The 25,254-nt window shown below is 44.1% G+C and overlaps 1 protein-coding gene across 2 annotated transcripts in view; it reads right to left on the bottom strand.

Moving 5' to 3' along the window:
• VPS50 (VPS50 subunit of EARP/GARPII complex) overlaps positions 1-25,254 on the bottom strand; it is an 880,308-nt gene that overhangs the window by 189,270 nt on the left and 665,784 nt on the right. For both annotated transcript variants that reach the window (XM_069211661.1, XM_069211662.1), the window contains exon 23: positions 3,544-3,692. In XM_069211661.1, the coding sequence (XP_069067762.1) occupies positions 3,544-3,692 (149 nt within the window). The remainder of the gene's footprint in view (positions 1-3,543; positions 3,693-25,254) is intronic.

The following is a 25,254-nucleotide window of genomic DNA, read 5'->3' as shown; positions in this document are numbered from 1 at the left end:
CGTTTAAGTATTTGGGGGTTTAGGTATTCTATTCATTAGTTGACTTTCGGGAGGGTAACCTTGGGAAGGCTCTACGATCACGTCAATCCTGTGTCCCTTTTTGGAGGTCAATGAAATTCCATTTCATGGCCAAGATCTTCGTATCCAAAATGGTCATGCTTCCAAGACTACTACAGTTTTTCACTAACCTTCTGGTAGGGGTCCCTGTCTTGTGGTTCAGACAAGTGGACACATTGATCTGGGAATTAACATAGGATGGGGGCCGCAACAGTGTCACTGAAGGTATTACGGAGCCCTACTGACAAGGGAGGCCTTAGAGCCTCGAACTTCGAACTATACTTCATGCTTGCCCAACTTCAATTGGCTTGGGTCGCAAGACGGGAAGATCTGGTTGGAATAGGAATAGCCCCAAATCAAAATGTTCTACTGGCCTAACTGCTGTGCCCTGCGATGCCCCTCCTGAACCCGGGAGTGCTTCTGTCGGGAGCCTTAAAACGTTGGAGACGTTCTGTACTGAGGACAGCAGGGATTCTGTTGTACGCCCCCCACTTTACCCTTGGTAGGCCTTTCACATGGTGACCCCCTTACTTGCTTTTCGGAGGGGCAGTTGTCGGCCTGGACAGACGTTGGTCTAACTACAGAAGGCAACTGTTATCAGCAGGGAGTCCTACTCCCCATAGAGGAATTGATAATTCAAGACAAATTACCTCCTTGCCAGTTCTTAATCTATGAGGCTCTAGTGTGGACATTTTGGGACTTGTGGGCTGAGGCAGGACGAGCTACGGACGCATACAGTTTACAACAGATAAGGACCCTTGGTGGGGCGGCACTCCTAGTTAAGTGGTTCTACGGCTCTCTAACCAAAATGATCCGTAAACCTCTACTGACGCTCTGGTGTCGATGAGGGGGGGTGGAGGGGAGACCCTTGGGCGAGATCTCACAGAACGTGAGTGGAGCAACATTTTGGCATGTCCTAAGGTCTCTAGAAATATGAGACTGAAACATATTCAATTCAACAATGTCCACTTAATCTACTTGACACCCCACAGACTCCACATCATTTATAGAGATGAACAAAGAGGTTGAGCTATATGTGCATTTCTAGACGCAGACTTCTGCCATACGATGTGGAGCTGCCCACACCTACAACCTTTTTGGGACAAGGTGATCAGAGCATTTAATGCCACACTGACCCGCTCCCTTTCATGCTCCACAGAAGTCTGTCTCTTGGGTCTGTTCCATAGACCCTAAAAACAGAAGGTGAGGTCCAGATTCCCAGATCTGGCCCTGGCCATTAGTAGAAAAGCAATGGCTTGAAAGTCTTGGGGTGGGTCCAGCAATTGAGACATGGTTGAGGGACGTGACTATGAGGGCAACAGCTGAAGAGAGAGCATTGATAAGAGAAGATGTCTGTGTGGCAAGGAGACGCCCTATTGAAGGAGTGTGGACAGAGGTATTAGAGGCATGGGAGAACCCAGACACCCCCATGGTGGGGAGCCCTGGTGGTCAGACTGGGGGAGATGTGATGGAGGAGGAAAACGCCAGAGATTCAGAAGACAGGGTAAATGAGTGATGAGACTGATTAACTGCAGAGGCTATAGAGCACCTTGTGCACTCCTACCTTTATGATTTTGCTTGACAACCTCACTCCTGCAACCTTCTAGATAGTGCATTCCCCTTTTGCCCCCCACCCCTCAAAGCTTATTTACAATCTAAGACTCATATAACGCAATATCTGCTAATGAAACCCTGATCTCTCTACAAGTGCCTTAAATAATCAAATGCACTGATATTTCCGCATTGTCAAATGAGTGACTTATGATAATTACTCTGCTTGTTTAATTAAAAATGCCAATAAATAAGGAGTTTAAAAAAAAAAAATACTGTCTCACAAGTGCAGAAAAGAAGACACCTGGAGATATTAGACTGATCATATGTTGTTTAGTTAATTTTAGATTGACTGGAACTGTTTTCAGAAACTTAATATCTATATTCACATTTCTAGATTAAATAATAACATTCAAATTCAGGTACCATTCCAGCAACCATGAAAGTAGCTGGAAAGACAAAGTTTGTTTTGAACTGAAGATTTTCCCTATTATAAACATTTTGTCAACTTTCCATGGTGGAGACCATCTCAACTCATAGGGGAAAGCCAAGCAGATCTGATAACTGGGAGATATCTGTGGATGGGCCATCAATTTCCACTGACCAGGCTTGTTCTACTGTGCAAAACTCAGACACCAAGTCGTGATACAGTTACCAGCTCACAGAAGGTATTTTTGATCTTAACACTGCAGACCTCTGGGTCAAAGCTTGAACCATTCAGGAAAATGTAAATGGTCATACTTATCAACTGAACAAAAAAGGTGGCAATATTAACTGCTACTGAATACCACAGTTGGGCACTCTAGATTTTAATGTAAAAGGTGGAGCAGGGACCGACTAGTATTTTCTAGTCAAAATACCGTTTGATCTGTTCCAGGATAGTCTTGAAGCAGAAATGGAACAGAAAGAAGTTGAACAGCAATGGCTCAGAATCTTCCTTACCAAAACAGACCTTTACATCAAGCAGACACGTTTGCAGTAGAGCATGACAAACTGGTTCAGCATTTACATGCATTTCAGCTCCCGTACCAGAGGTCTTTTCAGATATTGGTACTTTCTTGTTATACCCTGTTAATATTGTTAGGCCTTTTCAAAGCCTGTCTCTCTCCCTGGTGTACTTTACATTCTCGTATCTCTCAACTTCTACCTTCATCCACCTCCTTCATTATATCCACTTGAAATTTTGGCTTGAACATTAAATTATGTCCCTCTGCCTTGCATCCTAAAATTGCCTCAAAAATTCAGAGACTCCAATTGCCTTAGGATCATATTCTGATTCTGCGCAATTTCCCCTGAAACATTCTGGGACTAAGATTACCATACAGAGATCCACAATAAACTTAAAGCACTGACACAATGTAAGAGATGCATATAAACCACTGAGCAAGCGATTCACCCATCCTTATCATGAACAGCATGAAGAAACCAGATCAAGTTAAAATCTCAGTACACTTTTATGTCACTGCACCCCTCCTCCACATTGAGCCACAGCATAGCCACTCCGGATCGCTGCCCCTCACACAACTATAATCATTACCCCTCCAACCACTACCCTTTCTTTCTTGGTGTACTGCATTAATCACAAACTATGAACAGCACTCAATTCCTCTGTACTACATGCATAATTGAAAACTTGCTAAAAGATGACACCACTACAACAAGTTAAACCTTTCTTCCATGGTTTATTTACTTAAAATACCTTGAATGTTAGGATTTCAATTTGTTAGTTTTAAATTTATTATCCTTTGTAGTGTCATTTTGAATTATTAAGCACCATTTTTTGTTTGGTTTGATGAATAACAGAAAATGAGCTTGGTCACCTAGAAAATGACTGTTATAAAGATGTTATTTGTGACCACTCATTAGGACTAAACAAAAGAGCAGATTAGTTTTAGCAAGCAATGAACACAAATTGTGTGCTATAAAAAAACTTACAAGGATTCAGTAGCAACAACCCTTTCAGCAAGACCGTACAAAGTTCCACTTGAAGTCAAGACCACCAAAGGACTGAGGTGAGGGCTTGGCACTTTTTCCTTTCTTTCCTCAGAAGTAGTATGAGTGCTGGTGATATCAACTGATACTTCCTAGGAAAGAAAATAACAATTGTGAATCAGAACCCCTTCTCAAAACTTTGATTAAAAAAGAGTTTAATTTATGCAATGAAAATAGTCCTTCTGAGTTCAGTTGACTATTACCAAAATAAGTACAAAGCTGAAACAGTTTTTATTGAGTATAAGCAGTTGTACGTATCTCCAAGGCGTAAGAAAACCTCTCTTTAGTGGCAGGAATACGAGTAAGAGGAGCCCCACCTCAGGGGAGGTATTAAGGCCACTAGCTTCTTGTAGGTCACAATAGCAATTCTCTTTGTGCTATGGCTGGCCATTCTCATCACCCTCACTGTAATCTTTGTCTGAATCTGTGCCAAACAGTGAATGCAGGACATATGTACCTCCTTGTGAAGGTGGCAGGTCAGGTGGACAGAGTGGTGCCTCGAGCGCAGCCAGACGTAGCATCGATCGAGGTTGAACTGGAACTGACTCAGAATCAGGGAGTACAATAGGTAGTTCATCTTTTGGTTTGATGGAGTCACAGCGGCAGTTCTGGAAATTGGTGTAGACCATTGCCCCAGAGGCAGAGGCAGAATTTTTTGCTGGAGGAGCTGTGATTTTCTTGGAGTGTCCAATTTGTGCAGAGGCTGAACCCACCAATGCTATTACAGATGGAGAACCTCTTGGCTTCTTTGGGCCCGAAGGCACTCTAGAGAGAGTCAACAAGGACCCGAAGAGTCGGAGCATGACCGTGCAGAACTCTTCAATCTGTTTCAGAGTGGCAGGTGACCAAGGAATCTCTGGTTATGCAAGAACAAGTTGCAGATTGGGCTCAAATTGCTGATAGACTTTGGGAGCAGGGTTGAGATCAATGGTGGCTCCCCCAAGCATTCTCAGGAGAATGTGAGTGGCAGGAGGAGAACAAATCCCGCTTAGATTTCTTTTGCTTTTTCTTTGACATGCCCGATGACTTTGATCGAGATGAAGACTGAACTCTGGATTTACCCCGCGACTTTTGGATCCAGATTGGGACCCAACTTTAAACTTGGAGTGGACTCGTCATGAAGTCTTTCGGTGCTTGGTAAAGTAGAATTTCAACTTGTGGACCCATATGGACCTCAGGTTAATCGACGCGCAATCACTGCAGGCCTTAAGAGGTCTGACTCAATCCCACGCACTACAGGCAAATGTAATAGGGATCCTTTGCAGGCAGATATTTGTGACAGTCTTTATAGAGTTGAAAACCTATTGTTTTGGGAGGTGACATTTTCCTTGCACATTGAAACTTTTGAAAGAGGTACGGTCTCAAAGAGTCATGAGGTAGCTCCGGATCCGCATCTGGTGTCGCAGAAAGAAAGGAACTGATGTCAGCAAAAGGGAGTGGTGTCTATACATAATTTCGAGTGCAGTGCAGCATGACATCTGTGTGGAGCCACATGCGTGCAGAGGTACTGCTGAAAAGTGTCCATATCCAGTCTGATGCCTGAATAAGATTCATAAGATGATGAATCTGCGACTAGAAGTCTCTGTAAGAAGAAGAATTTACTTACATTAAATTACGCTCTTTCTAGTGGATACTCCATCTAATCACAGATTAGTCACTGTTAGAATATTCACAGGCACCAGACTAGATTCAAAGAGTCTCAAGAGCAGTGCTCCCATGAACCAGTAGGTGAAATCCTGCCCCATAAAAGCACCTCCACAGCATGCTAACATCAGTTCCTTGACTCTTTTTCTGCCCCCCTCAGACACAGACCATAGAACAATTTTTGGAGAGAGTGTACTGATCTTTAACTGGGGACCTTTTAATGGGCAAAGGCGGGCATTCCACATTAAGGGGCGACAGTAAAGAATCTGTGGGTAGATAGACCATCCTTTAGAAAGAGCATTATTGAAGGCAAGTACCTTGTTCTTCTGATGGAAATTTCTAAATGCAGATTCCTCACCATTAGAATATATACCAAAGCAGTGCCTCCCGAAATTGGAGGGTCAGGGACACAGATCAAAGATTCCTGCAAGACTGTAAGAACGAAGTGACCCTCTTGCTGGACATGGCTCTCAATGTAGCAGTGTTTCATGAACATATGCACCAATCGCCATATCCTAGCCAGGTAGATATCAAAAACAGGCACTTCAAACATCAATGCCATAGATGCGGCCATGGTTCTGGTGAAATAGCCTCTTAGGCAGTCAGCAGTTGTACGTTTTTGCCAGTGATGAGCAGATCCTGATGCAGATGACTATCCACCTTGACAGGGTCCTCTTCCTCACTGCTCTGCTATACTTTGCACTTGAAAAAACGGGGATGCAATACTAAATACCCTCTTCTGATTAAGGTGATGGATCCTCTCCTCCCTTTTCGAGGGATGAAATGGGGCGAAGAACACTGGCAAGGTGGTCGACTGATCCACACAGAATGCCGTCATGACTTTAGGGAGGAAAGTGTAAGGCGGTTGTATAGACAGCGCCTTCAACTCACTCACATGGCATACTAACGTGATGAAAAGAAAGCATCAAAAGCATTAAGGAGAGGCTTTGCATAGGCTTGAAGGATGTGCACATATGGAATGTCAAGGCCAGATTAAAATCCTACATGGGCATCACAAACGGTTAAGAAGAAATGGTTTGTCACACACCTTCAATGAAAAGCATCAGAACTGGTAAATAAAACAAAGGATAGTCCAGCAAAAACAAAGGGGCTTGAAGGGTAGTCAAGTATGCTTTGACTGTGGCCACTGCAAGGCCATTTTGGGCTAAGGAGAGAGCAAACAAAAGAACATTGCAAACTTTGGCTTGTAAAGGGTCTGTGTCATGGGCGCTACATGAGACAACAAATTTGTCCCAGGATAGATGGGCTTCATGAAAGGTAACCTGGCAGAAAGGATAACAAGATAACATCCACCACATTGGTTTGCGACTCAAATACATCAAACTACCACTGTTTGATCTCAATGCATAGAAGTGTAAGTTGTGGAGATTCGGACCATTCATCACTTTTGTGAACACCCAAGGGGCAGAGGTTTGGCTGACGTGAAGCACAGCAAATTAAAAATGTCCTGGCCCACCTTGAAACAAAGGTAACACCTGTTGGACTGCATAACGTGTATGTGGAAAATATACATCCTGCAAGTCCAGAGACATCCAGTCACCAGGGTCTAAGGTGAATAGAACTAGAGCCGCCATACACATTTTGAAATTCTCCTTGTGCAAAGATTAATTCAACAGGCGAAGGTCTGGGATAGGTCTCAGGGCCCCGTCCTTCTTCAGGATGAAGAAGTAATGTGAATAGCACCCTTAACCATTCTGTGAGTCTGGTACCTGTTTAATGACATCCTGGAGAGTGAAGGTTTACCTCCTGCATCAGGATTGTCAAGCGCTCCTCCAAACTTCATTTTGGCATGGAAGGAAGATGGGGAGGAAATAAAGGGTGCAGCTTAGATGATTTGCAAGACCCATGTGACTGACAGGATGGAGGACCAGCAGGGGAGACAATGCTGAATCTTAACATGGTAGCTGCTGCAGCAATGGAGGAGGAACTACAGGGCTGATGGAAATGTTGGCCCATGCAGCGTCACATGGTGCCACTGTGAAAGGACTGGGTTATCTACTTCAGCACTGTTTGGGAAGGCTGACGCTGCCTAAACACCAGTGCCTTTGAACAGCCTCTGAACTTCTCAAACAGATGGGGGAAATGGTTTCACAGTCATCAACAGCTGTGGCTTGGTTAACTTTAAATCTCTCTATCGCTGAATCTACCTTTTCACCTAAAGAGTCTGTATCGTTCTAAGGGATTATTCAATAGAGATGCCTGCACATCATCTAAAAATCTGGTCAACCTCATCCATGCATGCCTCCCAAGCACAAAACTGTTGTCAAGCTCCCTGCCAAGGGAGGCAGTAGTGTCTAGGTCCCCACAGATTCCATACTTCACTGCATCTAGTCCGTCATCTATTGCCTGAGCCAAAAAAGCTCTCAGGTCCTCAAGGACTTCTTGAACACTCTTGCAGGTCATTTCCCACAGGGTATGCGAGTATCTTCTGAGAAGTAAACAAGCCAAACAGTAAACCAGCCACCCAAGGACCAGGCTTGCAGATTTAAACATCCTTCTATCAATTGTGTCGAGCCTTTTAGATTACCTATCTGGAGGATTTGTTGGGAAGAAGTCAGGATTGTCTGAGACCTGAACAACTTAGTTCTCCAACGGAGCATGCTTAGTTAGGAAGGAGACCAGATCGGCAAGCATAGGCCTACCTCACAAAGGAGGAGGACAAGAGGAAGGCTTGGGATATGTAGCCATACAGTTGGCAATTGGCATAATTCTGATTTCCAGAAGAGTCACAACTCGCAAATTCAAATGCTGGCCTAGTCCATCCTGCCTTCCATCAGTCCAAATTCGGGAAATGAATTTGCATTACATTTTATACGGTAACATGTGCTATTCATAGTGCTTAGAGCAGTAGACATGCGCCACTAAGTGCTAGAAATAAAAAAATAAAAAAATTATCATCCGTGTTACTGTACAAACAAGCAAAACATCTATTTAAACTACTTATATCTCAAGTATTTATTAAAGATCGGTTATTTGAGTCAACAATATACTAGGAAGGACAGTTTTAGATGATTCAAAACCATGACTGTGATTCATAATTATAATAATGTCTATTATAATTAAATTCAAATAAACATGTTTTATAGTTATACAACAAGTGCGCCCTTCGTTTATTGATAGGATATTAACACAGTTCTTAAGTGCATTCCATTTTCATGACCTCAAACAGTCTGTTTCACTGGGCCATCCTGTAAGGGTCTCTGAAACGTCAATGGCTGTTATCATTTCAGGCAGCTCGGGCAATTATGGAACGGCCATAATGGTAGAAACTGGTACTGGAAGCCTGCAAGCAAGTGGATCCCTTCTTGGCTAATAAACTCCCCCGGCTTAAAAACAGGAGGCTATAGGAGGACACAGAACTGTGTGGCATTAGGAACAAAGAAGAGTGAGAATACCAAAGAAACGCTGGATTGATGTATCCTATCGTTTTCAAAGAGGCTACAACAGATTAACAGTTTTCTGATTGTGAGCTTCATGTAGTTTTGTTCTTTATAAATCTGAAGGACGTACACACAAATGTGTCACGCGGTCACAGATTAATTGTCCAGTCCCAGACTCCCCCCTGCAAGGAACCAGTGCTTCAGAAAGGTATCAAACTAACGAGTAGGCTAGCGAGTTTATAAAAAGGACTAATTAACTTAGTGTCATATCAGAGACATTTTTTAATTCAGGCATTTCGATAGATTTTGATAATATACACCCCACAAGATTTGCTTTCCTTCAAACATGTAATGTATTCATTTTTTTTTTTTTTTAAAGAAGAGGCCAAGCAAGGTGACTTAATTTTCCATCACCCATCAGCACAGGAAATATCATCAAGGCACCCGGCACTCGTCCTCCCTTCAAGGGCCTACTTAATGGAAGCTGCACCATAAAAGCACAGCGGGCACGCTTCTGGTGTGCCAAAGGCAAGCCATTTGCACCCGTAAGCACAGGGATTGCACCCAGCGCCAAGAACCCTGGTCTGATCATCGCCCAATGATACTCCACAGCTTTCCTTAGGTCACTAGACATCGGAGGGTATGCCCACCACTGCTGCTGCGCCTCACACTTTCACCTGCACCCACTGGTGGTTCTCCAGCAGCCACCCACCCACACCCCACGTGCAAATGCTAACAGCGCCCTCAACACCCACTCCCAACAAACACTACACACAAGAATCAGCAATGCCTACAACCCCACACACCACAGCAAACCTGCATATCAACATCCACTTGCCTGCAACTCCACCACACCACTCACACGGACTGATCACTCCACTATCCACTTTCAAATAAATACACCTCAAATCAAATCACCACCCGTACTATAGTCAGCATTCCGAGCTGGGGCAAAATCATAGAAGCAGAGAGGATCAGTGCCCTCAGCACCAATCAACTTAGCCTCATACCAACCCGGACAATGAGATGAACAACTGGATAAAGAACTGTGCAGACTCCCTGGTACCCATAAAACCCAACAAGCATTGGAGATCAAGCAGGCCAGCTGGTACACAGAAGACCTCAGAGGCACTAAATGACATGGTAAAAAGCTGGCTTCCCCAGAAAGGAAATGGAAAGCCATCCACAACACTGAAAGAACTATCTATAAGGCTGCACTCAGACACTATCCCCAGCAAATAAGACACCAAGAATAAAGCACTAGTGGATTGCATAGAAGAAAGCACCACAAGCTGCAAGGTGATCTTCTCAATTGTCAAGAATTTCACCTTGTCTTCAGGCACTGTCAACAACATCGCTGCCTCCCAACAACTCTGTGGCAACCTATCCAACTTCTTCCACAGAAAAATCCTAAACATCTGCAGCAACTTCGCACACCAACCCAACCCAACCCCATAGAACGCATCAGTAACCTATCCACCACTGAACCAAGACGGCCAGCTGACCAAATGGACAACCCTCACCAGAAACAACCACAAAAAAGAACCACAACACCGAAACGGCACTCATTGTGGCCACCAACAACATTAGAATCATCCTGGACCGAGAAGAACGAGAGGCCCTCATCTTGCTCGACCTCTCCATGGCCTTCAACACATCTCCCACAACACCTTCATCAAAAGATTCCAAGAGGCTTGCATAAAAGGATCTGCTCCCACATGGATCTGTTCCTTCCTCTTGAGAAGAACCCAAAAGGTCAGGCTGCCACACTTCAAATCAGAGACCAAGAAACCGATATGCTGAGCCCCACACATTGTCCATCTGCCCCACCCTTGTTAACATATGCATGACAAAGCTTACCAACATCATTGAAACACAAGACATCACCATCATCTCCTATGCTGATGACACCCAACTAATTGCCTCCCTGACAGACAAGACAACCACCACCAGAACCAATTTCACCTGCTGCATGACTGTCGCGTAGGCTCTCATTATTTTAATGAGACTACTGGATTTTTAGCGGCAGAATCGCCTGCGGTGTGGGAGACTGAGTCTGACCCACTACAGGTGACAGAGGCAGTATATGTTTCAATAAGATTTTAATGAAGCGACTGCATCTTAGATAGCAAAGCATGGGCTGCAATAACCAGGATGATACAGCATGACAAGATTAAAATTGTGACAAGGAGAGTAAAGCATAGAAATAACACTACCATATTGTCACTAAAATCAATAGACTAATTCCTACGTAGGCTATAATAGAGCGCAGCGTGTTAAGCTCTAATTCTGACCTTCAGGTTCCCCTGGGAAGACATCATCCCCCCATATCTGAGTAAAGGCCTGAAGTCTGCATAAGAAGCTGGCTGGCTGGCATCTCGCTCTAATGTGTAAGGGACAGGGAAGTGTTTTTATAATAAAACAGCTGATGTTCTGAGAAAATGTCCCTAAGTAAGGATGTGTGTTTTTCTATGAATACCAGAGACAAAACGTTTACCACGTTCACCGGCAACCTATCTTACTACAGCCTTAAACAAAGCACAGAGTGAGCAAGAATGTCTTGTTCAAGAACGTAGTGCTGGCCTAGACAAAAACAGCTGGATAGAGAGAAATAAAACAAGACAGCAAAAGTGGCTATTGTAAAAATAATAAAATTAAGCTGAATAAAATATATCTAGGTTAAAGTGCACAGCGGCAGGCCTAGTATGCTAAAATAACGTGCATGGAGCTATAACTAAAATGGCTACACAACATGACCATGGTAGCAGACTGGATACAAACTGATTGCATGAAGCTTATCTTAGACAAGATGGAAGTACTGGTCTTTGCAACCAAGACTTTATCAGGGGTCTCCACCTGATGGGTGACGGAGCTTGGACCAACTCCCATAGGCCATGCAAGAAATCTAGGGATCATCCTAGATGACAAGCTCAACATAACATCTCAAGCCAATGCAATGTGCACCTCCTGCTTCTACATACTATGCATGCTGAGAACGATCTTCTAATGGATGACGCAGAATATTATACAGACTGTCATGCAAGCACTCATCACCAGCAGACGACTGTTGCAGCACCCTCTATGCCACAATCTCCAAACAACACCTACACAGACTCTAGACCATCCAGAACACCACCACAAGACTCATACTCAGCCTTCCATGGTGCACTCACAGCACACTGCTCCTCAGGAAGCTTCATTGGCTCCCCATTCACAAGCACAGCCAATTCAAACTTCCCACGCACACGTACAAAGCCCTACATAAGACAGGACCAGAATATCTGAACAGCCTCATACATTTGCAGCAACCCACCAGTCAACTATGGGCTGCTTCACACTCATTCATACACACTCCTTGCATCCGCAAAAGCAAAATTGGAGGTCACTCATTCTCCTACATTGCACTCAAGACAATGATCTCCCTCCACACATCAAAGCCTCCTCCTCACTTTTTGAGTTTCACAAGAAGCTGAAGATCTGTCTCTTCATATAAGCATCTTGGGAGCCACACATATACCAAAGTGCCTGGACACCCTCTCAGGTGATTAGTGCGTTATACAAATCAACATAACATGGAAATGCTCTTTGACACATCAACTCTCCCATAATTCAAATTCCATTAAGTAAACAACAGCAACGCATATGTACCCTTTGTTTAATGGGGCAAGAACCCCACACTTGCCCTTCCCAGGGACCATGAGACGAAAACTGACCACTCACTAGCACACTACCTGTTTCCTATGACATACACTTCTAAAGTCTTCGTAACGAACAGTGCATTAACCAGCTTTGTCTACCAGATTATATTAATCAGATTGGGGTTTGTTCTCAGTTAAAGTTCTCAGGAAATATAGTAGCAGGATCCACATTCAAAACACATGTATTTTGCCTCCATTTCCAACCTTTAACTCACTACTAAAAGGTGGATTGCAGCACTTATCCGTATTTACCTAATAAGTAGAGATCAACTCTTTGTATCATGGCTTCAGGGCTAAGATTCATAGAACAGTAAGTCATAACTCTTCAACAAATAAATTTAAAAAAATACCATGATCAATATTACTGTTTTTACCAAGTCAGTTAGTCATAGAGCACAAACCTAACAGATCTCTGGATAAGTGGGGCGGCTAGAAGTGGGGCAGTATAGGGCAGTGGTCTTTACTCTACAAGTCTTGGCTAACGTTTATAAATTGATTTATAAAATGTTAACAGTTTAATCATTTGGAAGATGTGACCACTCTTTTCTTTTATTCCATTTCAGAGAACAGCAGTGAAGGGAAAATTTAGATTTTGAATATACAACACAGTGTCTCTGGAGGAGGGCACGAAGAAGCAGCCAATACGGCAGGTGCAATTTAATTAAACTCCTGTCGGATGCCATTATCCATGTGTAGTTAGCGCATCTGGCAAGAACCAACTCATATTTTCACTATGGAGGCATCTGATGACCAGCCGGTGAATTCTACTGCAGTTCTCTGAGCAAGTAAAAGCTGAGGTGACAGAATAATGTGAGACCCCATTCACCTCCCAGCCTGCTTGCCTGCTGGTACATGGAGGAAGAGGACTTGTGTTGTGTCTTTGTTGGGAAGGGGCCAGAGCAGAATTGCTGGCCCCACCTGAAATACCATGCTGACAGAGCCTGTGAGCACAGACAAACTGCGGGGTTTGACGCTCAGAATCCGTGAAAGTCACTGGTGCTAGAGTATTGACCGGTAGATGAGTGGAAATCTAGGCTCCGTGGAAGGAATCTTTTGTGGTGTGGGTATTCGGCCGAGATGAATGACTGAGCAGCTAAGTCGAATGTGGCTGCATCAGAATGGGCTCCACCGTGGAAGAATGAATGAAGGCTTCAATACCTGGATGTAGTGGCCCTGTGCCCCGTTCCCATCATTCTTATCATTTTCTGCCTTTACTCCAGTGCCCAGAGGTAGGTGGTATGTTACGCAGGACTGATAGAGGAGATAACTACTGCCTGCTGGTGAGCTGTGGTGTATCCTGTAGGGACTGTCTCCCTTCCCTTCCCTACCCCAATGTGGGGAAACCTAATGTATAAGATGGGGTGCGGGAACAAGGGGAAGAGAATGTGGCTTTCTTGTTGGAGCTGAGACTGCTCCCCTAAAATGTCTGCAACTTCGAGTTGTGCGTAACCATGGCAGCTACGTTAGCAATTACGAGGCGTGAGTACACATGACCAAGAGTACTGGCTGATGTAGACAGCTGGCCATTACTGGCAGAAACATGAGAGTTAACGGAACACCATTAGACCTGTTTGGCTACTGTCTGCTGTGACCTTCCAGCCTTCCCCCTTCCACAATGGTGAAAGACAATGTTGCACAACCTACTTAGGAGACCAAAATGGAGAAATCTGCCAGACTCATCCAGTACAATCGGGTGGCCACAATGAGGAGGAAGGGGTCAGCCTCATCCACAGAGACTATCCTCCAAGCAATGCTGGAATCCCGAACATCTCTGGAGGGGAAAGTTGAAGAGGTTCACTTATTTGTCTTTCTACTCAGGCAGAACCTCTGCAGCACAGTAGATCACAACAAAGATGAGTAGGGCATAGCTTGGCTGTGTTGAATATGCCTTCCACAACCATGCAGCTATTAGGCACAATGAAGTGTTTAAAAGACATCACAGAGAACATTGAGAAGAGAGCCTCTGCACCGATCTCAACAGCTCTGGAATGGTGTAAAGAGAGGAGGGAAAGCAACAAGCAGTTCCTTACCATTTCTCTCAAGACATGGATGCCCACTGAGGACTTGTCTGTTTTGTGATCGTAAGGGCTCAATCTGCATTGTTGCCAGACAGTATTCGTAGATTTTTGCCCTGAGTGGTGCTGCATATCTTGGAGGCTCCACTTAATATGATTGCAAGACTGCTCAACTGTATGGCCCACAATGCACTGCTTAGGGGAGATAGTCTTACACTTAGCCAATGTGACGCTGTTCCTGGACTATACTCATCTGGTTTCCAGCAAAGAAGATCCTCCCTCACAGTTAAACAGAAACTATGAGCAAGACAACTGGAGTGTGTCCTGCTATACCGGATGAGGGTGAAAGTCAACTTTGAAGGACAGGCCCTTTTTTGACTAGCCAAAGGCTTCCCTGCAGTGAGTTGAAGAGCAAAGTGACCTATCTGGTCCCAGCCAGCCAGGTCAGGATGGTGATCCTCCATCTTAATACCAGTGCTAGAGAGGTAGAGGACTCTAATGATGCTGTCACTGCCAAGGACAGCCACAGGCCAGCTAGAGAATGATTACCCAGGTAGATTACATCTGATGATGAGAAGGGACACGCGAATCAGAGGCAAGATGCTAATGGAGGCTGGGACACAAAAACTATGCCATGAACTGTAGTTAGGGGACTTACGATTCTGCAATATAACACTCTGGCTATTGTCTAAGGATTGTACCCATTATCTTTTCTCGCTGGTATAACCTGAATTTCACAACCTGTGGATGTAACATTCTTGGGTGCTTCCTTCTGTTTACATTTGCTTTACCTCTCTCATGTGGCAGGGTATGGCATTTACTTGGCAAATCTTGCTTAGCAACTTGGGGGGGGGGGGGAGTAAGGTGCTAATACATTGACTTCCCTTTGTGTAAAATGTGATGAACTGTTTTAGGCCGGATGATCATGGAAGTGTGATTTTAGTTTTTTCTGTTTTGTCTCATCTTTTTCCAGTTACAATTTGGTCTTTAAGACATGGTTTTGAGGGGCAACATAGACTCCTGGGGTTGAAGAATAGGAGGTTCATTGGGGGTTTATTGGGCTTTTAGTTTAGTTTTCTGGCGATGTAAGTACACCAACCACAGTAACAAGTATCAGAGTGTGTGGATAGGAGGAGTTTGTATGCAGAATACCATGAGAGTCTTTGAGCTTCCCTTCCCCCATTGCAGCATGAAGCCTCAAAGCCCCTATCCCCAAAATTAGTAAAGCGGATATGAAATAGGTAGATTCTTTACTGAGCACCGTAGGCTCGTGTTCAGGTCAATGTCACACACTTGAACACCTTGACAACAGGACTGGGTACTAGACAAGGAAGCCCGCTCTCCCTTAGGCTCTTTAACCTCACAACAGAACAACTCGCTGCTTAGGCAAGAGCATATAGGTTGGTCCCTGGGTTTAAAGGGGAATGGGGCAATTAAGACTAGGTGCTGTTGTATGCTGATAAAATGCTGTTGTACCTCTGTTAAGTACTTTGGATTGGTCGGAGATTAATGGTGATGCTGGACCTCTATGGGGAGGCTTGTGGCCCTTTGTCAACTGGGACCAATCTGTTACAGTACAGGGAAGAAAACTGGAAATTCAAGAGCAGTCCAAAAAGCACTTAGTTACCCAATGTTCAGGAAATGCTCATCCTCTCCTACACCAAATGAACTCCATTGCTTCAAGCTCAAGTGATTTTATGTCTGAAGGTCAGCGTTACCTGTCTGTCAAAGCATTTAGAACCATTACATAATACTAATCATAATGTACATACAGTAGCTTTTGATCAACCTCATTTAGGATCTGCTTGATGGAAGTGTCACTGACAATTTGCATCAGCACACAGGACAACCATTCAGTGACTGTGGTGTCGGTCACGATGAGTGACACAACGATTCCTCCTTTTGTCAGAGTCCACATGAGAAGGGTTTGAACATGAATGGAAAATAAGTCTGTTCAAGAAGACTGTTTGTTTTACCAAGCCTTGCTCACTACACTGCAGCCTCACAATCTGAGAGCCCTTGGCTGCTGTAATGGCAGTGATTGGGCCACAGGGAAGGAACTTTACTTATGTGATATTTTAGATCTACAAAGCAGTACAGAAGCTGGAATATTAAATCATGCGTGATACCTTCATACGTTGAACAATCATTCTCTTTATTGTGTCTGGCAATCACCCAGTGACCACTAGGGCTCTTCCTAAACAAGTTAGCACATATGGATACTAGCTCACATTGCCTACAGAAGCAAAGAAATTATTAGTAGCTGTGACATGTTACAGCTTGTCAAAAACTATGGCACAGTACAGGGGTGTGGAATTTATTAAAATATCTACTTGTCCAGGGGACAGGTTGCTTCTCAAATCTACTTGTCCTGTAAAAAGATCTACTTGTCCCTTTGGTGCCATGTAGTGTGGCGACAAATATGGCAGCAATCACATTATGTAAGAGCTCTGATAATAGCCTCTCTGATTATGCCAGGGCTACTACCTTAGTAGGGCTTGAATACTTGCAGTTTCAATCCCTACTGTAGCAATTTCCTTATTTTTCCACCTTTCTGCAGATCTGCATACTGGGGCTGGAGGAAGCAGTAAGCAATAGTTCCAGGGCTGAAATGCCTTTGAGTCTGCAAACCTACTAACCTGCATGTTTTAAAGATTTTCACCAGCTTCTCTCTAATATTTTCCCATAATAAGAAAGGTTGGACATTTACTCCTGACAATGGCAGAATCAGAACTTCTTCCAGGGTTGGGAAGAAAGTGGCTGGAGGGAAAATGAACTTGCAAATGCTCAATAGATTTTCACATGAGCAAATCTACACATCGTATTTACCCATGCTAAAATACAGTTCACAAATATTTTATAGGGGTACGACATATACCATGGGTGCACTTTTGTGACTTTCTTTAAGAATTTGGGGCCACATGTCAGTAGGTTCAGATTTGCGACCCGCAAATTACGAGTCAGAGAGACTCGCAATTTACGAGTCGCAAATCCGAATGTAGGATGGCACCATCTGTGATTCGCAAGGGCTTCGCAAATGCCCACCTCATGAATAATCATGAGGTGGGTCGCAATTTGCGACCCCCTTGCGAATGGCGGCCCTCACAGGGATGGTGGCCTGCTGGAGACAGCAGACCACCATGTCTGTGACTGCTTTTTAATAAAGCTGTTTTTTTTTTTTTTTGTAATGCAGTCCGTTTTCCTTAAAGGAAAATGAGATGCATTACAAAAACGAAAAATGAAACGTTTTCGTTTCATTTTTTCAGAGCAGGCAGTGTTCCGCAGGACCACTGACTGCTCTGAAAAAATGTTTACAGTGACATTCACAATGGGTGAAAACTGCGACTGGTTTGCGCCCGCGTTCGCGGTCACAAAACAATCCTACATTGCACTGCGAGTCGCAATTAGGAAGGGAACACCCCTTCCTAATTGCGAGTTGCAAACCCATTTGGCGATTCGGTAACCAGGTTACCGAATGGCAAAACTGGGTTTGTGCATCGCAATGTGCAAAAAGCTACCTACATGTGGGTCTTGGTTCCTAATTAGGTCTGGTGTTAACAAAACATTTTGTTTTTATTGAACTTCTATTTCTCTCTCTTTCGGCTGGCTTTACTGTGAGCGATCGCATTCTGCTCTTCCACAAGGAGCATATTGGCACACAAAGTAGTTTTGTTCAGTGTCAGGAACTACAGTGGCAATCATTGACGTAACGAAACTGGAGGGTGCCCCTTTGCAAAGAACATGGAGGAGCCCCCTCTCCAGACTCACTCAGGCCAGGTGCTGTACTGAAGGGGCCCCCAGGAGGGCGGCTGCGGCCCTTTGTTATGCCACTGGGTCCAACGTGTGCTTTTAGAGTTCAAAAACGTTTTTTTTTTTTTTTTTTGCCAGTGTTTGTTACAGTGTTGAGGGCCTGATAGCTCCCACAACAATAAAGTGTTACAAAAGCCATGTCAAAACAAGACATGTATTGATGAAACTAAAAGACTTATAAAAATATGTCAGATCAGTTGGCTTTGTCAGTGTTTGTTTATTTTCATGCTTGCCATAATCGTGTTGAAAATGGTTACACTGATTTTCCATTAGAAATATTTTTGGGAAATACTAGCATGCACCAACACATTTTACTAAATGACACTTCATTTGCATCTAATCAGAGAGCATTCTGGGAGCATTATACTTAGCCTCATAGCCTAAACTTTTCAAACCTGTATACACGTTTTTTTTTTTGTACTGGAACCATCATCAGTAGTGAAGTGTGACCTTAAAACATTTATTTACAGCACTCACCCTAATAATGAAGGATTTCAAATAATGAACCATAAATACAAGTTCGAACAGCATTATCTTTTGGAAACACATTACCTCAACTGCAGAGAGTTCCACTCTCTGTAAACAGGCAGCCAAAGGGATTGTGCTGCAGAGGGTTGGGCCTACTTGTCCCAAGGACAAAGTAAACATAAAAACTTGTTGCCCTTGACCCCAAACAAGATGTCCTGGGCGTCGGGCGATAGGAATTCCACATCCCTGACAGTATATCAATGTTTTGGGAAATATGCTACCTCACAAAGGCATAGTACAAACATACTGAATCTACCCAGTAGTTACATTCTTATATCAACATGCTATCAGTGATCTTAAATGTCATCTAGAGACAATCAATCAAATGATAAAAACAATACTTAAACAATATGAGAGTCTAGTCCCAAGGGTCAAAGACTGCCTCTTTAACAACTCATCTACCTGGTATTTAACACAAACTATTTAACAAAGTTTTCTTCACACATACAAATGGGGTAATTAATCAAAAGTTAACGAGCAGGGTTATCCGCAAGAAGGAGTTAATCCAAGAAAAACACAAAGAAGCAGAACTAAGACTTAAACCCTAGTTTCAACATTTCAGGGCAAATACAAAGGAAAAAAGAGCTTTGTCAAATAACCAAAAAATTGGAATTGCTAACATAAATAAAGACAACCACACGGAAAGAGGTGTGAAGCAAAAGGAAGGCACGTTAAGAGATGGAAACAGTGGCCCTTAGAGCACATGTAGGTGAGTGGCATGGGGATTCTAGTGTTAATTAACAGTAGCATGCATGGTGAGACAGACAGGAGGACCATCTCTGGTAAAGGAGCATTTCTGGTAGTGGTCCCCAACATGTTGCTCGTGAACAACATATTGCTCTTGGCATCCTCGGATGTTGCTTGCCAGTGGTTCATCTATCAGTTTTAACTTGCTAACACTACACAGCACAAACGTTTGTTGTGAAGGCGAGCATATGGAACTGTTTGGATTTTCTGATAAACTGCTCCCTAGTAGGGCATGTCAAGGCAGAAACACAAGTTTTCCATGATCCCGGGCCTCTAAAGGGTGTGGCTAAAACTACAGTAGAGGTACAGTTTGATTACTGGAAGGGAACCACAAGATTCCCGCTGAAATCTCCGATAGAGTCAGCAAGACCATCAGGTGAGGAACAATAAGACTATGCAACTCTCCTTTCATGTTTCAGTGTAAACAAGAACAAGGACAATGATACACTCAAGAGGGTACCACAATATAAACTGGTTCCATGTAATCTTTCTGATTCTTTTTGTTATCACCCCATTAACTTAGCACTTGGGTGTGGTCCAGTGAAACATCTAGTGAGCCATGACCTAGCAGCCAGTAGAGTATCATCTATTTTGTTACTTGCAGCAATACAAATGTTGCAATGTGTGCCTACCAGCAGTTTTATAGAAAATAACAAAACACGATAGAGGACAAGTTATGTTACTTGAAAATTAGGTTTGAAGACTGTTGACTGAAGAATTAAAGAAACCAGGTATTGTAGAACACAGCAAAGTCTAAAAGCTGGGGAATTCTGGAAACCTCCAGCATGTGTTAACAGGGGCCCTTTCAAAACTTGTAAAGTGGTACCTATGCAGGTGAAATTACAATGCACGACAATACACTACCTGGTGACTAATGAGCTAGGACTTATGGACTCAGACTATTAACAATTTAGAAGAAGTTGTCCTGTTTGTGCAGTGACAGACTAGACATGCTTCAATCTTGAAAATGCACTGAGTTCATATAGCAAATACCACACCTCTGTTACTCTTGAAGACCATACTCCGATTCTATTGATCAACTATTGACCTCCATATGACCTTTTATACAGTGTGTAGCAGTGGTGACTGTCCTGTACTTTATGAAAAATGATTGGTTTGGGCTGCCTTTGCCTGCTTTCCATAGTTGTGTCCACATGTCTTGTGGCTTTGCTGCTGATTTTGGATCATGGGCCATGGGTTAAAATCTAGGTTACAGTGTTTGACATGAAATAGTGGTATCTAGGTTACAGTGTTTGACTTAAAATAATTGGATACTGGGCAAATCACTTAGGCTCTCATTACAACCCTGGTGGTCGGTGGAGAAGTGGTGGTAGTACCGCAAACAGGCCGGCGGTAAAAAAAAATGAAATTACAAGCATGGCGGTGACCGCCATGCCAAACCGCCACTTCTCCACTCCGACCTCCAGGGTGGTAACAACCGCTGGGATGGAGACTTCAGTCTCCAGCCCAGCGGCCGTCACTATACCGCCGGTGGTATCACGACCCCGCATACCGCCATGGATTTCGTGGGGTTCTGTACCGCCACGCAATCCATGGCGGTAGGCACTATCAGTGCCAGGGTATTTGTTCCCTGGCACTGATAGGGGTCTCCCCCGCCCCCCTCCCCTCAAACCCACAACCCCCCTACCACCTGCCAAAGGTAGTAGGACCCCCCTCCCCACAACCCCCAAAACATTGACACACGCACCCCCTACACGCACACCCACACAACTACACATACACACAGACATTGACATACACACAACCCCTTCGCATGCATACACTCACTCACACACCCCCTCTACACACTCACATGCACACCCCCATGCACACACACAACACCTCCCCACCCTCTCCCCTAACAGACGATCACCTTACCTGGTCCGGTGATCCTCCGGGAAGGAACGGGATCCATAGGGGTGCTCCGCCGCCAGCTCCCTGTCACCAGAACACCGCCACACCGAATCCTGGGTTGTTATTCGGTGGGCGGTGTTCGGATGACGTGGTGGTGGAGGTGGAGCAGCCTCAACTTCACTGGCGACCGCCAGTATGGCTGCTGGCAGCTCTCCACCTGGAAAAGGGCGGAGGGCTGCCAGCAGTCATGATACGCTGTGCAGGAAACCGCCTGCACTGGCAGTCTTCAGCATGGCGGTACCTCGCAGTCTTGGGAAAAGACTGCTGAGTTCCAAATGAGGCCCTTAATGTCCCTGGGCTTAAAATGTAAATATATGTGAAACGCAATTCAATTAAAAAATGTGAGGTGCAATATTATTATGGACATTTTAATCAACTGTGCTTCTAAACAGCTACGTTTGCTCTACATAAATACCAGTACAAAAAGTTATTCAATTTACTTAAATCCAACCAAGATTTCACAAATTTGCTCTAAAAACTGGCTATTTTCCGAACATTTATGGAGGACAACCATAAAACATTGTTTGCATAACAGGGGGCAGGGAGGGCCAGACTAGGTTTCTGGTTCAGTTTGTTTCTCTCCCTGAGCTCCCCTGTCTTGTCGCCTGACATATCTAAGACACGTCTACAACGATTGGGGCAACCTTCTGTGCACATAGAGAAATGAGGACTTGCAGCTCCAGATGGCCCACGACAGGGCGCAAAACTTAATGAAAAGAGAGAAGCCCACTCAGTACAAACAGGGAAGCCAGGTGAAGGGAGACAAGGTAAGGCACAAGCCCCCACAAGCGCCACAAATGCTAGAAGTGCCACAAGAGCCAGAAGTACGAGAGATAAATTATCCAACGCAGGAAGGAGGAGCAGTCTCAAGGCTTCCACATAGGATATCTCAGAAGTGGAATGGGGAGGCAAGCTAATTTAAGAGTACTTTACTCCCTTGGAGAAAAAGTCCCCAAGATAGCCCTCTCCGAAGGGGCTGCCCTGGGAACATAACCAGGCTGGAGATATCTCAGTGGCAGTGCAATCAGCTTGGGCTCAACATGGGAGGAACTGCCACCCTGCAACCCAGCTCAAGAGTCAATGTTGGAGCTTTCAGTGCAAAGTAGTTCCACACACAAAAAAACACTAACCAGTCAAAATCAGCAGATCACAAATCCTCCCAAATGGGATCTTCCTTTGTCTCCGACAATCGTTAAAAAGGGCCGGCGGTGACCCCCCCATGGAAACAGCCAGCCCCTAGACCATAGGTAGGACAGACAAAGAAACCCCATAAGCCTTAGCTCAAGTGAAAGAATCGGATAAGCTTTGCTAGGAGGTCTCACTCTCTCAATCGGAGTTAGAGTATGTTTTCAATAAAGAGGAGGGGCTACTCCAGGAGAAAGTTAACGCCCACCTTGCATCTCCAGAGAGTAGTGCCGAACAGCCTTCTCCTGGTCCACAAAAAGCTGCCAGAACAACTCAAACCAGAGGACTTTCAGGCAAACTCAATATTCAAATTTCAATTTTACAAACATTGGCAACTGTCACAATGGAAATAGATAAGCTGGACAGGCTAAATTTATTTCAAGAGAGCACAGGCTCAAGTGGAGCCAGACACTGAAGTTGTAACCCAGACATGTCACGGTCAATGCTGCCCCATTTCGGACAAACTCACAAAGTTTCCACAAACCATGTCTTCAATGATAGCTGAATTAAAACAAGAATCCAAGCAGCTAAAAGATGGTAGGATGTCATCATACAAACAGCATGGGCCAAAGTTAAAGGACAACCAACAAGGAAAAGAGCCTGATGAAGTATTAGAATTATGTGTATCAATGGAAAGCTCAACTCCAGAAGGCAACGTAGAAGGAGGCCCCTTTACACGAGTCTTGTCAAAAAAAGAACAAAAAATGCCTGAAAGAATGAGCAATAAATAAGCTACAAGACTTGGAAACAGATTTCCCCATCCATAAGTTTGTCAACAATAGCACACCTAGAGGGAGCATCGACCAAAACAATAACCAAAAGAAGGGTAAGTCAGAGGATGCTTTATCTTTCCCACATTCAGGTATTAAAAGTCCACATACGACGGAGCTGCTAGCGACCAAGTTATTAGAAGACAAATCCCAAGAGCAGCAGGACGATTCAAGAACTGAAGTCACCCCCCCCCCACCTTGTAAGAATACACAGGTCTCAGATAAGGAATCTCAGACAATCAGATCTGGAGGGTAGAGTCAAAAGTGGAGCTCATCAGGGTTTCGTTTATCGGTCCGAAGCCCAAGATGCCATTATCTAGGTATCCTATTCCTGGGGATCCCTGAGAATAACTCTAGGTGATCCCAGAGCTCAAACCGCCAGTGAAGTCCAGCCCCAGGTATAGGGCCTGTGTTGCCCTGTGGAACCTCACCAGGTAATGCGCAGGCTGATTATACAGAAACTAGAAACTCAGTACATAAGGTGGCGGGACAGAAAAACTATATCAGTGCAGTGATTATGTCGTCACTGCACGCCTCAAGTCGCCAACAGAATCCATCCAGCTTAAAGGACAAGGGTTCACAAAGTTGCAAAATCTGCCTGAAGTACAGATCGCAGGGATGCCGAGATATCCTTAACAGGGGAAACATAGTGAGGATTTGAAACCCGATCCAGGGTTTAGAATATATAAAGAGCAAAGATCTAGAGTATGTAGCCATCATAACCAGAGAAAACAGAGAATTACATGAGAGCACAGAGGTACGTTTCTGTAACCAGGAGATCGCGCAGCTACTACTGTCCGAATCTGAAGTGCTCGAACACTGGGAAATTGAGCTAACAAATATTGACAGAACAAAATATCTGTCTTTTCTTATTCCACAAAGGGGAAATGACATGGGGGGTTGTGCATCCACACCAAATATTAGAACCAATTAAACATACCCACTTGATTTCCACTACAGTGATACACATAACAATGCTCACCCCTGGAGCTTTTGTCCATGTTTAATTCTATGTGTGAAATACCACAGTTTAAAAACCTGGAAATAATAGTGAACAAATGTCAAACCCATACATAATGTAACATTTTAGATAGGTAACTGAATGAAAGGCATGCTTTTCACCTTGGGGTTCTAAGTGGCATTAAAAATATTTTCATGTCACTCAGAATCCCCCGGTGAAAACAATCCAAGTAATGCATTTACCCATATACGCGTCTATGCATTTGCTCTAAAATATTTCATAAGAGTACTGCCCTGTGATTACTGTTGAGTCCATGGGGAGTCCTTTTGATTACCATTACAAACAAAAACTGCAAACTAGGAACGGACCACACTCACAAGCTTATCCTGACTGCACAAACACACCCCCAGTGTAAAGGCAACAATGTGGGTTAGGCTCGTCAAAAGCACATTTATCTGAAAGTGTATGCCCATTTTTTCAGCTCATGTTTTAAGTCTTAGAATGATGCAATTCGAAGTATTGTTTTCTGCAAGATACGCTATCCATTATGTCAAATAATTAGTAGACAGATAAAAAGTTCTAGAACATGCGTTCAATCTGAGTGGAGTGCTCAGTCCCCAACGACCTTTTACAAGCAAAAGTATAGGAAAGTGCTCCTTTTGGCATGGTTACCCACTCACTTTTTGCATGATATTGATGCTGACTTGACTGAGTGTGCGCTGGGATCCTGCTAACCTGGCCCCAGCACCAGTGTTCTTTCCCAAAACTGTACCATTGCTCCCACAATTGGCACACCACTGGCACACAGTTAAGTCCCATGTAAAAGGTACCCATGGTACCAAGGGACCTGTGGCCATAGAAGATCCCCAAGGGCTGCAGCATGTATTATGCCACCCTGGGGGACCCCTCACCAAGCACATACACACTGCCTTTGCAGATTGTGTGTGCTGGTGGAAAGAAAAAGAATGTCGACATGGCACC

The sequence above is a fragment of the Pleurodeles waltl genome, chromosome 10, assembly GCF_031143425.1.
Source record: "Pleurodeles waltl isolate 20211129_DDA chromosome 10, aPleWal1.hap1.20221129, whole genome shotgun sequence".
NCBI classification, from domain to species: Eukaryota; Metazoa; Chordata; class Amphibia; order Caudata; family Salamandridae; genus Pleurodeles; species Pleurodeles waltl.
Note: the sequence above shows the minus strand (reverse complement) of the source record. Positions and strands in the feature narration are given on the sequence as shown.